The sequence below is a fragment of the Epinephelus moara genome, chromosome 16 (assembly GCF_006386435.1).
Source record: "Epinephelus moara isolate mb chromosome 16, YSFRI_EMoa_1.0, whole genome shotgun sequence".
Lineage (NCBI taxonomy): Eukaryota > Metazoa > Chordata > Actinopteri > Perciformes > Serranidae > Epinephelus > Epinephelus moara.
This window is the reverse complement of record NC_065521.1, coordinates 42,005,243-42,020,227: the sequence shown is the minus strand read 5'-3', so window position 1 is coordinate 42,020,227 and position 14,985 is coordinate 42,005,243. Positions and strand designations below refer to the sequence as shown.

Here is a 14,985-nt window from a genome sequence, read left to right as displayed (position 1 = left end):
GGTCAAACCTTCTTACTGCAACTGAAGACTTCCTACATACCCTAAATATTTACTCCTAAATGTTGAGCTCTACAGACTAAATCATCTTTGAATCACAGAGGGTGACAGCTACTGAGGCATGACATTTGCAGCTCAGAGAGTTGCGCAGCAGCAGTTTTGCACTTTGTGTAATTAAATTCTATATCTGCCCTAAAGGCTGGCAAGATAATAAATTCAGGAAAATTATTGTCTGTCTTAATCTCTAGATTCTCCTCTCAATTTGAACCTGAAGTTTCTTCTATTTAATCAGTGCTTAGTCTTACTCACTGACTGTAGACTGTGGCTATAAGCCTGCCTTTGGGCCGCTGGTTTCGGCCACCATTCTCCCTCCCTCCTTCTATCTGATGTTACTGTTTTCCAAATCCCAATCCCTACCTACAACAATCTAAGAGCTAACAACCTACAAACTGAAAATGGCAGTTTTAAGAAGATCTGGATCATGCAATAAGGCATGCCTGCTTTGTTCTTTGGGTGAATTGTAATGATCCATTTTCAACCATTTATCCAAAGCCAGGTCGCGGGGGCAGCACGCTAAGCAAAATACTCCAGACATCCCTCTCCCCAGCAATGTTTTCCAGCTTCTCCTGAAGGTTCCCGAGGCAATCCCAGGCCAGACGAGATATGTAATTCCTCCAGTGCCCAGCCACCCTTGGGAGGAAACTCATTTCAGCCGCTTGTATCCGTGATCTCATTCTTTTGGTCACTACCCACATCTCATGATCATAGGTGAGGGATGGGACGTAGATGGACCAGTAAATCAAAAGCTTTGCCTTCTGGCTCAGCTCCCTCTTCACCACGACAGTCTGACACAGTGCCTGCATCTCTGCAAATGCTGCACTAAACCGCCGATCCATCTCACGCTCTATTCTCCTCTCACTCGTGAACAAGACCCTGAGATACTTCGGTTTCCAGCAGAGAACCATGGCCTCAGATTTGGAGGTGCTGACTCTCATCCCAACTGCTTCACACTCGCCTGCAAACTGCCCCAGTGCATGCTGGAGGTCACGGTGTGATGAGGCCAACAGAACCACATCATCTGTAAATCAAGGAAAGGAGGAAAGCCTGAGGCAGAGAAAGCATACCTCCCTGCCCTTCCATGCGCCTACATGGAAAGCCTAAGGCAGAGAGAGCAGCATCACTGACAGAAAGGACATTGATAAGTCAGTCACAGCATGAAAAGGAGGAGCTGGGGTGGAGGCAGGTTGCAAAGCAGCTTGCAGAGGAAGCAGCAACAGTAGGCAGGCCAGAGCAGTTTAAGGGCGCCCTGAATGAGATTTACCAACTGGTTGCATAGAAAGGAATCGTGATCTGTTTGAGATCAGCTGGTGTAGCTGGGATGAGCTGAACTTGACACCATGTCCTGTCTGAACTAACGTTATGCTCAATCCAGTGAAAAATAATATTTTAAAGTGTAAATCACAAAAAACAAGGTTTAATTACAGGTTAATTTTGAGTCTGTTATCGGTGCAGAGAGAATGGGCCTTATCAGTCCCTGGTGGAGTTTCCTCTCGGACAGGAAGTGGACTTCCACTGCTTCCTGTTCTCTTTTGAGTGTGTGTGTGTGTGTGTGTGTGTGTGTGGCCCCAGGAGAGGTCTCAAAAGAACAATCAGTGTAGGAAGAGAAAGAACAAGAATGAAGCGGCCGACTCAGAAGCCAAAATAACTCGGACAGAGAGAGACGGAGACAGAGAGGGAACGATGGAAAAAACAACTCCGAGACAGACACAAAGACAACAAAAGACAAACTGAAACAAAAAATTCATTCAGGAAGACTGTGGCCAGGACCAGGACTCATCTGACCCGCAACAGGACCAGAACAGAGGAACCACGATGGACTATGAACCCAAGAAATCCAAGAAGGTACGGCAGCTCCTGTTCTGTTTCTAAGTTTCTACATATCATTTTGTTAAAGTCATTTGGACGTGGATGATTTGTTTCTGAACCTTCTCCTGAGCACATTTTGTAATATTTCATTGAACTTGAAATTAGGACTTTATTATTTTGGAACAGAAGACTAACCAATCAAGCTTGAGTGAAGTCATAGAGAGAGATCCCTTTAGTGTCATTCTAGTTGTGCCTCTGAAGCCCTGCCCCCTTCAAGCAATCCTTAGATACAAACAAACACAGGTTTCAGGCCCGGTCACACCAGCATTTGAAATAGCAAAATTTGTGGCAAAATCAACTAATATCAGGTTTGGTAAACTGTTAAGTTAAGCTATTGACCCATTAGTTCGTTGGCCCTGAGCACTGAGTGTGCTGCAGATTGAGAAAACACATGCAAACAGACTCAACACAAGCAAATGAAGAAACATCTTCATTAACCTGACAACGTTCAAAAACATCAATTCAATAATACATACGCAGCATTTAGAACAAGCGCTACAGGGAGTTCACAGCACAGCGTTCTCAGGGTTTAAACAAAACATAAATTTGAACAAAATGTATCGTACCATTGGCAACGTTTTCTAACTAGTAATTATATCCTCCAGTAGCTTCTTTGCATATGACATCACACATCAGTGCGCCGTCCAGATGGAGGTCAGGCAGCTGAAGGCAAAGACTACCAACCCGGCTTAAATACCCATGATTTGTGCTGTTTACGGCTGTTCTTACTGGCCAAATTGCAAAAAATCAAGGCCCATTTTAAGTCCCTACAATAGTAGGACATAAAGGGGAGAAATTCAAAAGAGAAAAACAGAAAATCTCAATGAGAAACAGTTGCAGGTGTGGATCGAAAACCTCCGTCTTCGGTCTAGAGGAGTGGAGTCAGGTAATGTCAAATGTGACGCGTTGTGTTAAACCTGCTAAAGATAAACTCTCTTCAACATTCTGGTTTGACCAACCAAAGACAACAGTTGATTTAAAAAATTAAAAAGCATATGAAAAAATTCTTTAATAGGGAGAAAAATGCAAAGATATAAGAAGGGGAAAAAAACATTATTAACTAGCTCCATAGCACCTTGGTCTGACCTGGACAAGTTGCTACATTAAGCACATTCATTACAAAATCCAATTATTTCTCTCTTCCTGTCTCCTCAAAGAAACACTGGAACAAGAAGAACTAAAACTCATTATAACTATCCTCTGTCTTACAATTAAATTTAGCTGACTACAGAGATGTTCATCAGAAACTTGCTTCATTCTGATACGTAACAATCTGTCCTTGTTCTCACTCCGAGAGGAAGACAAGACAGGTTTCTGGTTCTAAAACAAGCTCATTTGCTCTCTGTATTCGGTGTGTGAGTTTGTGCTATAACGTCCATCGCCTCATGCCTTCCAGCCTCAGTATATTAATGTGTTTTGGTGTGTGTGTGTGTGTGTGTGTGTGTGTGTGTGTGTGTGTCAGTGGGTGTCTAACAGTGTGTGCTGTGTTGACAGTGAGTCTCAGCAGGGAGCTGTCAGAGATCACTGCTCACCTGTCAATCACTGTTGGAACAGCCAAGGGGATGTACTGTATTAACACACACACACACACACACACACACTGAGGCATGTACATACAAACAAATTAATCTGCTGTGAAGTTCTAGTTCAAATTCAAACCCAAACCAGTGACTGCTGTGTTAATTACAGCCTGAATACTAAAGTGTTGGACAAAATAAACATGCAGATGATGCAGCTGTTCTTTAACCCTGTCATTTTTAAAATGTGTTTCAGTGATCCGAACATGTGGAGAGCCGAGACACATCGCTGTTGACACCTGTGTCTTTTTATACCTGGTATTAACATGTGTCTTGGTAGACAAGTGAACAGCACTGAATAGAAGTGTAAACAACCAGCAAGACTCATAGTGATCTGATCACTCAAACCACTTCCTGAGGTGTTCTGGGACACATTTGACCACACATCGTTCGTAGTGTAAACGTTAAGGCGTACTAATGCATCTCCGACAAGGACTTTGTCATCAGTTAAGGAAGGTTGTTTTGGTGACATTGTGCTCACGCTCTATAACTTGCACATTTTAGAACGTTTTAGATGAAGTGTTGGCTGAATGTTCGTCGTTTGTCTTATCTTCTTCTCTGCCCTCATGTCTATGCTCGCGTCTCTTTCTCCCCAGGGTTTTGTCTCCCCTATTAAGCGGTTGGTCTGGTCAAAATCTGCTCGCAGGCAGGTGGATCGAGGCAGCGTTTACCGCCGCCCGCTGCACACCGTCCCCCTCTACCCCCCCGACTACCTCATCCACCCTGAGAGACTCATCTTCGACTACGTAGAGAAGGAGGTCAAGGTAGCACTTGATATACACAACAATACAACACAATACTTTAAAATCACCATGACAACAGTTGCTTGACCTTTCACCTCTCACCTCAGTTTCTTGGTCACCTGACCTGGGTGTCTGTTTCACTGAACCCCTCCAGCCGAGACGAGCTGCTGCAGCTGCTGGACACAGCCAGGGTTAGTAATCAATAACTTATCTATGACTAATCACTGCCAAGTTTAGTTATAAATAACGTATCTATAACTAACCACTGCCAAAGTTAGGTATCAATAACATATCTATAACTAACCACTGCCAAGTTTAGTTATCAATAACGTATCTATAACTAACCACTGCCAAAGTTAGGTATCAATAACATATCTATAACTAACCACTGCCAAAGTTAGGTATCAATAACATATCTATAACTAACCACTGGCAAAGTTAGGTATCAATAACGTATCTATAACTAACCACTGCCAAGTTTAGTTATCAATAACGTATCTATAACTAACCACTGCCAAAGTTAGCTATCAATAACATATCTATAACTAACCACTGCCAAAGTTAGGTATCAATAACATATCTATAACTAACCACTGGCAAAGTTAGCTATCAATAACATATCTATAACTAACCACTGGCAAAGTTAGGTATCAATAACATATCTATAACTAACCACTGGCAAAGTTAGCTATCAATAACATATCTATAACTAACCACTGGCAAAGTTAGGTATCAATAACGTATCTATAACTAACCACTGCTAAGTTTAGTTATCAATAACGTATCTATAACCAACCACTGCCAATGTCAGTTATCAATTACGTCTATAATATAATGAAACACTTCTGAGGGTTAGTGATGAACAATCAATCAATAACTGAAAACAGCCAGGGTTAATAATCAATCTCGGCTACTATCAATAACTAATCACTGTTGGGGTAAGTAATTAATAACCAGTAATGTACCTACTGTATCTATAACCTATATATAGTTAATCCAAGCCGGGGTTGGTGAATAATAACCGATACGCAGCCACCATGATCAGTAAATGTATCTTTACCTTAAGTGTAGGGGTTAGTGATCAATAACCTATCTATAACTAATAAACGTGGGGGTTATTCATCAATAACCTATCTATGCACTGTATACTACTACTACTATCAGTGTTGCTGACAGTTATCAATACCCAACCTATAACCACCTGATTAAACATAGTCTTTACATAGCTGATTACAATGTCTGACTCACTGATCAATAATCTATAATCACATGTCTCTGTGTGTGGGTCAGTAGCAGCTGAAGGTGCTGCCGTTGAAGACCAGTGTGGATCAGGACTGTATTCTGAGTCTGTCTGCTCGCTGTCTGCTGCTGACGTGGAGAGACAACGAGAAGCTGCTGGTGAGGATTCCCACACACGAGATCGCTGCTGCCTCCTACCTGAGGGACGACGCACTGCACCTGCTGGTCCTCAAGACCGGTGAGGACACACCTGTGCACCAGACACTGTTGCTTTACTGGGTGACCATGAAAGTTCAGGGTGTAACACTGAAATCGTAAACAACAGGGGACTCTGGAGGGCTGGCCATAACATGCAACATGAGGGTAGCATGGCTAACAGGGTGATGAGCTAACAGGCTAACACTAGCTTTCATGCTAATCTTTTTGTGACAAACGCTGTATTTCATTTACATCGAAAATAAGAGCAGGGAATGACATCATACCTGAGCTTTGTACAACAAATCCGTACACCAAGACAATACCAGTTCTAGCCAGGTTAGCAATTGTAGCGATATTAGTTGCTAACAACACTTTAGCAGTGTTATGAACATAGAAACACCATGGCAACACGTCTACAGATAGACGTTGGACAGTACTGTGTGTTCAACTGATCTCAGAGACACAAATAAGACAGAGATGCTAATAACCAGTGTATTTCTACAGCTCTCATTACTGTTGATGTGCAGAGCAGCCATCTTGGATTCTGCTTTTTGGGTTGGTGAAGTTCAGGCCCCCACGAAGAGTGCTGAGCTTTGAAGCCAATTTTCCTTGTGGTCAAACAGTGGTACTGCAGTTGCCAGGGTCTGTCCCATTATGTCATTGGACCTTAAAAGAATTTTTCCCGTAGACTTACATTGGGGAAGAGACGTCTGTAAATAAGTATATTTTCTTTAACTGTCATAACTACTGCGAAATGACTCATTCTTGGTGGGCGGGGCTTAGCTGGAGGCAAAACAATTCTCCACAGACATTACCCAGCACTAGCTAGCACGTTCTATTGGCTTGTTTTAGTCAATGGAGGAAGATGATACGAGTGGTGCGTTCAGATATACTCATGCCAAGTGCCGGAGTGCACTCTGACACAAACTGGAACGTTCGTAAATGTGTAACGCTGTCGGTTAGGTAATGTACCTTTCAGTTATCCAGAGCACCCAATCTCGGGGTGGCAGAGCAAACTCTCGGTACTCTGTCTGGGGAGACGGAGCTGCCAAGCGGAGTGTCACCATGTCAGGTCACTCACTCTCCGGGACCACGAGTGTTGCTTGAAAAACTAAACACTGACCAACAGCACCAGACTGGCCGACCCGTATGCTCTCACTCAGTAGATGGATGATGTCACAGGAAGCCAATCTTACAAAGGAGGACATCACTTGTTTGTTTTGCTATGGAAGCTAATGTTAGCTAATGTGCTAAAAAGTTAGCGTTCCAGAGAAATCCAATATTCCTCTTAATCCCTCCCCAGTTTCTGATGAGGTGGACATGATAACCCTTAATACACATAACCTTATTCATCCCTACAACAGGAAATACTTTTTCCCTAACCTGATATGAAGTGTGCGCTGCACATGTGAGCATTTTTGATGATGGCCTCCGTCCAGTCTTTTGGTCTTATCACATTTAACCATCTTTGTTTTTGTTGACGGGCAGTGGCGGCTGGTTTTGAGCCATGACTCCTTCTATTCTGGCTCCCAATAACACAAGACAAACACATTTTAAGACTCCTATGTAGCCTACAGCCCTGTGGGGGAGAGGCTGGTTTTGCCACCAGCTAACAAACTGGTGTCATTGTGACGTCAGCCCGAAAAGGGTCTATATTCATGGTGAGGTTCCTCCAGTTTTCCGAGACAGAATTCCAACCTCAGGGGTTGTTCCAGTTAAAATTTCAGACTGAGAACTCTTTTTGTCACATTTGCTGAAAATGTCTCTACATCCACACAGAATTCAAAAACAAAATTAAAAGATCAGGAGTCCTCTGGCTCCTTGTATTGCTAATAATGGCGTTACCACATGTGAACGAAAACAACCAATCAGAGCTCTCTGAAATGCAGCTGTCAATCACTGCTCGTGAACATCAGACTGTCAACCTAGGCAGCACTGATCAAATATGAATCAAGATTCTGTCACTGCATCAACTATTTCTCACCTCAAATGTCTTCGGAAACATATTTTAGTGTACTGTTTAGCTGTGAAATCAGAAAGATTGTGTTTGCGTGTGCCGCCATGTTTGATACAGTTGCGCCGAAATAAAGCACCACCCACTCACCGGAGCAAACTTTAACATTTAACAGCTAAACAGTACACTAAAATATGTTTCTGCAAACATCTGAGGAGAGAAAAAGGCAACACAGTGACAGATTCTTGATTCGGATCTGATCAGCTATAGTTAACATTTTTTGTTTGTTGTTTATCTTTGGTTTTGCGAGAGTGAAATTAAGTAGGATGTGCCATCTCTTCTTCTATGAGCGAGACAGTGTGCACATTTTTAAACCCTCATCCCGCAGGTCTGAACGTGGATACAGTGGTTGCTGGGGACGACAGCCTGGACAGGAAAAAGCCAACTGGCATAGATGGCAGACGTCAAACCATGAGTGGCAACGCTGACCCTCGGCCTGCAGGGGGCACCATGGAACGACGCCACACCATCTGTGGAGTCGACTGGAGGCCATCACTGTCCAGGAGTAACCACGACAAAAACCAGAATGTGGAGAGGGGGGGTGGAGGAGGTGGGGGTGAAAGAGGAGGGGGAGAGAGAGGAGGAGGAGGGAGTTTGGAGAGGAAGAGGGTGGGAGGGAGCTGGGAGAGGAGGCAGCAAACACGCAAAACAGGAGGGAGCTGGGAGAACCGCAGAGCGAGACCCATGAGCGGGAGCTGGGGGGTGGGGGTGGGAGGAGGTGGTGGAGGGAGCTGGGAGAGGAGGCATGGAGGAGGTGGAGGAGGTGGGAGCTGGGAGAGGAGAGGAGGAGGTGGCGGTGGTGGGGGGAGCTGGGAGCGGCGGCAGGCCTGCACGGGAAGCTGGGAGCGGGGGAAGAGCTACGGCAGCTGGGAGAGGAGGAACCACAACCCACTGGAGCCGACGCCCTGCCCTGACGCCTACTGCAACCTGGTCATCCTGGCTGTGGAGAACAGGGTGGGTCACGTGTAGGGTTTTGGAGGGGGGGCTTAAAGATATGGAACAAAGTGCATCTTGTATCAGTTCGATAGCCTACAAATTGCGCTTTATCCATTTTATGGGATGATGCCATTATTACGAGGCAATTGGTGACCCAAAGTTACTTTACAAACTAACTCCATATTTTTCTGTCACTCACACTAAATCAGTTCAATTAACCTGGGATCAAGTTTTGTTTTTGTTTTATCCGAGCAAAAATCAGGAAGTGAAGAAATAGTTCGACATTTTGGAAAAAAATGCTAATTCATGGTCCTTCCAAGAGTTACATGTGAACGCCTAGAACACATGTTTTTGTTTGTTAAGTACAGAGCTGGACACGGGAGATATTTAGAGGTGCTTTGGGATGTAGCCAGCTAGCTGTTGCCCCGTTTCTAGTCGTTATGCTAAGCTAGGCTAACCATGTCTTGACTCCAGCTCCATACCTTACACACAGACATGAGAATGATATCAATCTTTCCATGTTACTTTGAAAAGAAAGAAAATAAGCAAATTTGCTCACATGATGAAGTATAACTTTTAACTCAACGTACAGATGAAGATACTCAAATTTGTGTGTTGAGTACTAACAGTGGCAGCATGGTTATTAGTTTAAGTTTTGGACACAGTGTTAGGTGTGACAGCTATTTTAGATTTAGACGAAAATGCTTATTAGTTTTAGTCACATTTTAGTCATCTTTATCCTTCATAGTTTTAGTCTAGTTTTAGTCTGATTAAAATTCCAAACGTTTTAGTCGACAAAAATTCATGACATTTTAGTCATTATGCAAAACATCCTGGTGCAGACTATTTACTGGAGTTAAGCCCTGTACATAGTCCGCAAGAACAGAGAAATTTGTTCTTTTCCTTGAGGTGGAAAGAACAAGACCAAAGTTCTTTCTGGCCAGGACAATTCATACTTCATGAGAAACTCAAGTGCAGAACTCCTGGGAAGTCCTCATAGGCCCCTCCCACTGCCACATACGTCACACGCGATTTTCTACATTACCTCCGCCCACTTCAAATTTCAGACCACTCACACCATAGTTCTTGGAAACCACACAAGAAAAAAGTATTGCCCAGATGATGTGTCAAGAACAAGCTGCAAGAACTCCCAAACCAGGGCTGCAAGAATAAAATGACATCATTTTTTTCTTGCAGCCCTGCGAGAGAGAACAAATTTCTCTGTTCTTGCGGAGTATGTGAAGGCCTTTAACCAGCCAGTAACTCATGCAGCATTTGTAGATAATTGCAAGCACAGCTGTTCTCGGCTTTCAGGTTCTGATAATCCACTGCTAACATTCTCATCACGTCTCGTCTCATCGATGAAAACGAAACATAGATTTTGTCTTAGTTTTTAGTATCAAGATATATTTTTAGCTCGTCATTGTCTCATTTTTGTCATTGAAAAAAGGTTGTTGATGTATTTGATGTATGTTGTATTTATCATAGTTTTCGTCAACGAAATTAACACTGTTTGGACAAGCAGAAATTTTGACCTGTTGGTTGGTGGTGCAGTTTAAGAAAGCGAGGGATTACTGAAGTCATTACAACTCATTCAAATTGCATAGCTTTCCATCCAATAGAGGCTGAGATACAGTATTTCACTCTGGAGTAAAATACTGGACAAAACCAAAATGGCCGTCCCTGGAGCTCTGCTGCGCAAAACTAAAAATGTAAACAGAGCTGATGATCTGTAAATATCTTTGTAGACTCCAGTCTGATGTTCAGACTCGGGAGAGAAACCAACAGTAACAGGAAATAAACCAGTGAAAAGAGTTCTTTCAATGTGGTTCACTAATCATTTGGCTCTCATGTTGGAACCGTGGAAAGTAGGGCAATACTGTTCAATGCATCTTCATAAACACACACACACACTTACTGAGACTCTGCGTTGTTGCATAACCTGGAGTATTACATCACATTTGCAAGTAGCTTTGTCATTGTATTTGTGTGTGTGTGCATGTGTGTGTCATTGTGTCCCTGGAGCAATAGTTTGTTTGGTTTGGCATCATTAACTGGCTCAGATGAAGCTCACAGACTCCAGTCGTGTTTCACAACAACAACAGACTGCCGACTTAGCTTCAGGTGGTTGTTGGTTTAAATCCTAACACCTATTACTGTGTCTGTGCCCTTGAACAAGGCAATAACTCATACAGCCGCTGCGGTGAAGCCACTCACTCGGTGGAACCTGTGCAGTGCACACAGCAAAAGTGAAAATCAGGATTAAAAAGATTAAGAACGTTTCAGAGCAAGTCACAGATATTAATATGATAACTTATTCAGTGTGATTATAGCCTCTTTGTTTGTGTGTGTGTGTGTGTGTGTGTGCAGGATGCTGCAGAGGAGTACTGTTCCCTGATCTGTCAGATGTTCCAGATCATTTACGGCCATCAGACCATCGAGTGTGTCGACAGAGCCGGATTTCACCACTCCATGCCGGACCGCTTCTGGCTGCAGAGGAGTGAGTGTGACACATTTTCTGTTTGTCAAAAGTAGAAGTGAGGGGACTTTTAAAGGAGCTCCTATTTTTTTTTGATTTTCATGAACTATACATGTAATTTAAATTTGATAAATCCAGAGAAAGTCTTTGCTAGATATTGTTTTGTTTTTTTGTTTTTTTGTTTTTCAGATAATAGTGATGAAACTTTATAAGGTTAAGTTCCAGTTGCTTCGGTCCCGTGAGCTTAGAGGTCCAGTGTGTAAGATTTAGGGGGATTTAGTGGCAGCAGTGAGGACTGCAGATTGCAACCAGCTGGAACTTCTACCAATTAGAATTTCTTCAGTTTTTATTGTTCAGGAGGTTTTTATCGGTATAATAAAGCAGTTTCACATTATAAATCACTGTTTCCCACCACATGCTAACATGTGCTCACTTTATTTCTGATCCAGGTGTGTCGAATTATCCGCAGAGGTCCCCTCCTCTTTGAAACAAATGGACGCAGTGTTTTAAACTGGTAAAAAAAACTGAATGAAGCGGTTTCATGTTACAAATCAATGTTTCCCCAAAGTAGTTTGGCATGTCAGGGACAGGCTGCTAGCCCAGCACCTGCTATTTTGTGCTCACCTTTTTCCTCTTACAATTCAACATCAAGACATTCAAGAAGGTTTTACAATGAACTGAAATGTTCACTGAGTCTCTTTCTCTCCATAACAAATGAACGTGGCGATTAACCCTTTGAAACCTGTGCAAATTGACTTGATTTCTTTTAAAACATGGGAAGAAAGCAATAAGCAATGAAAGAAGAAATGACCCGAAAAAATTTGCAAGAAATTTGTAAAAAAAAAAAAAAAAAAAAAAAAAAAGAACGAAAGAAAGAAAAGAAACATCAAACAAACAAGGAAAAAAGACCTGGATTATAATACAATTTTTCTTTTTTTTTCTTTTTTAGCAGTTTGTGGAACATTTCTTACCATGTTGCTCAATATCTTTTTTTCCCAATTAAAACAAATAAAAAACAAATTGCAGCAATTTTCTCAGGGTTCAAAGGTTTAAATACTTGTGAAAGGCATGTGAAAGCAACATAAAAAAAATGTCACTCCAGGTTTCAAAGGGTTAAAACCTGTAAAAACACGAAAAAACGCTTTTCTACTTTTTAAAAATCAATGTTTTCCAGAACTATGTAAATGCAAATGACCCCACCTAGAGCCAGTGTTTGGTTTGTCCATTCTGGGCTACTGTAGAAACATGGTGGTACAACGTGGCAATCTGCTCCCTATGTAGATATAACCAGCTCAGTCTAAGATAACAAAAGCACATTAATTTTTATTTTCAGATGATATATTTATATTATATAGATGTATCGGCGGTTTGGTCCGTTGTGGTGAAGAGGGAGCTGAACCGGGAGGCGAAGCTTTCGATTTATTGGTCCATCTACGTCCCAACCCTCATCTATGGTCATGAGCTCTGGGTAGTGACAGAAAGAATGAGGTCGCAGTTACAAGCAACCGAAATGAGTTTCCTCCATGAGGTGTCTGGGCTCAGCCTTAGAGATAGGGTGAGGAGCTCGGACATCCAGAAGGAGCTCAGAGTAGAGCCGCTGCTCCTTCGCGTTGAAAGGGGTCAGTTGAGGTGGTTCATCTGATCAGGATCCTCCTGGGTGCCTCATGTTAGAGGTGTTCTGGGCACGTCCCACTGGTAGGAGGCCCCGGGGCAGACCCAGAACACACTGGAGGGATTACATATCTCATCTGGCCTGGGAACGCCTTGGGGTCCCCCAGGAGGAGCTGGAAAGTGTTGCTGGGGAGAGGGACATCTGGGGTGCTTTGCTCGGCCTGCTGCCCCCGCGACCCGGCCCCAGATAAGCAGATGAAAATGGATGGATGGATATTATATTCCATTTCTGCCAATATATTCCACTGAATTTAACACACTGGACGGTTAAAGATTTTGATGTCTGTTGAGTGTAACACATACTGGCAGCATGGGATACACATCAAAATACCCACACTTATTTTTGATTATTATCCTGAGTTTCCAGCGTTGATGCTGTCAGTGCTCCAGTTTATAAAGTTTATATTGTTAGTAAAAAGAAAAGCTACAGTAACTCATCAGTATGTTGTTTGCGTTAAGTTTTAATGAACACTGCAGCCTCTCCTTTATTAGACTTACCTGTGAGTGTCATACTTCATGATCTTAGAGGGCGTAAATAACATGCACTTAACGCTCTGTGTCTGTCTCTGTCTGTCTCTGTGCAGGTGACAGCTGTCTGACTGACATGTCCTACAGTTATGATCCAGAGTTCAGCTGCTGCAGCTCATAGTGAGTAACACTCCACCCTGACTGAAGCTGCAACACTCAACGTCTCCAGATAAATACAGTGTGTTATCAGTTCACAGAATGTCCCAGATATTTGGACACAGACGGTCTGAAGAGACAGCCTTGAAAACTTTTACTACAAATAATCTCATTAGCAGCTGCTCTAGTTGTGAGTTTGGTCGTGATGTCCAAACACAGAACGCATCTTAAGTAAAGCACAGGGACTCGTTTGCAGTTAATTATATTATGAATGTTGGAAGAATGGATGTGAAACTCCACAGTAAAGCCCAGAGGACTGTTTGATTACTGTGTGATTGACTGTTTAGAGACAAAAGCTAAATATGGAGGAGAAATCAATAGTTGCTTTCATTAATAACATTTTTTAGGCTATTGTAGCTGCCACAATAAATGACACATAATTGACTGACTGACATTTGATCAATATCTGTCCATTAGTCTGTCAGGTGTCAGGTGATATGCTGTCCATGATGTCATTCTCTCTGTCTCTCAGTGATGGTTCCCAGGATGCCTTTGAGCTCTACTACAGCGAGACGTACAGTGAGAGCTCGTCTCTCTCGCTGCAGGACTCCCATCGCAGTCTCGCTTCAGTCAGCGACGGAGGAGACAGTAACCCCGCCCTGCTGTTGATGCAGGAATACATGATCACTGTGAGTGTGTGTGTGTGTGTGTGTGTGTGCAGCTTCAGAGACCAGTGTTTCCGTCATCACCCAGAACAAAAGAAACACATTTTGTATTGTGATGGTTGAATATAGTGGCATGCTGATCAGCATTCTGCCAAATCACGACTAATAAACATAAAAATGTTACAAATTTTTAATGCAAGGGGTTAAAATACTGTGTGTGTGGCGCACATTTAAGACTTTCAATATCCAACAGTTAAACACTGAAAAAAGGACTTCCTGTTTTTATAATTTCCATCAGACTCAGTGAGATTCCTTCATTTTTAATTTATACATTAAGTGCAGTACAGAGGGTTGAGAAATGAAACAAAAAAGCAAGCAAAACTTTATTTATACAGCACATTTAATTCCACTTTGTGCACAAGCACAAAATGCGATGTAGAAGTTGCAAGCATGAAACAAAGCCAGCAACTGAACATAATAGTGAATTAAATCCATTAAAACGAGGAATAAAACCTCACAAAATAATATTAAAATTAAAATACCTCATGAATAATATTTTTCATAACATGAAGAATAAACCAATAAAAGATCAAAAAGACATGTGACTCAGAATTGATTTTAGAAATGATTAAAATTTAAAAAAAAAAAAAAACTAAAAGGAGACCATTAAAAAATGTATTTATATAGCACATCTAAAAATAACCACAGTTGACTAAAGTGCTGTACAAAATAAAAGAATGACACACAAATATATAGCAATATAAAATGTACACAAATAAAAAACTGAATAAAACTGGTAAGAGCAATTACAAACATAATAATACTAGTCCATACCCATTGGTAGCTTTGTCACCTTCTACCTATGCCAATCCTCAATGCCTATGTGCAGTTTCACATAGATTGACCACGTCAGTGA

At 42.1% G+C, this 14,985-nt stretch overlaps 1 protein-coding gene across 1 annotated transcript in view; it reads left to right on the top strand.

Annotated features, from left to right (window-relative positions):
• Nucleotides 1–1,666: 1,666 nt before the first annotated feature.
• Nucleotides 1,667–14,985, top strand: part of ccm2l (CCM2 like scaffold protein) — a 20,390-nt gene continuing 7,071 nt past the window's right edge. The window contains exons 1-8 of the mRNA XM_050065668.1: nucleotides 1,667–1,899; nucleotides 4,097–4,264; nucleotides 4,351–4,434; nucleotides 5,537–5,720; nucleotides 8,023–8,648; nucleotides 11,001–11,130; nucleotides 13,365–13,428; nucleotides 13,937–14,093. Of these exons, the coding sequence (XP_049921625.1) occupies nucleotides 1,870–1,899; nucleotides 4,097–4,264; nucleotides 4,351–4,434; nucleotides 5,537–5,720; nucleotides 8,023–8,648; nucleotides 11,001–11,130; nucleotides 13,365–13,428; nucleotides 13,937–14,093 (1,443 nt within the window). The 5' untranslated portion in view covers nucleotides 1,667–1,869. The remainder of the gene's footprint in view (nucleotides 1,900–4,096; nucleotides 4,265–4,350; nucleotides 4,435–5,536; nucleotides 5,721–8,022; nucleotides 8,649–11,000; nucleotides 11,131–13,364; nucleotides 13,429–13,936; nucleotides 14,094–14,985) is intronic.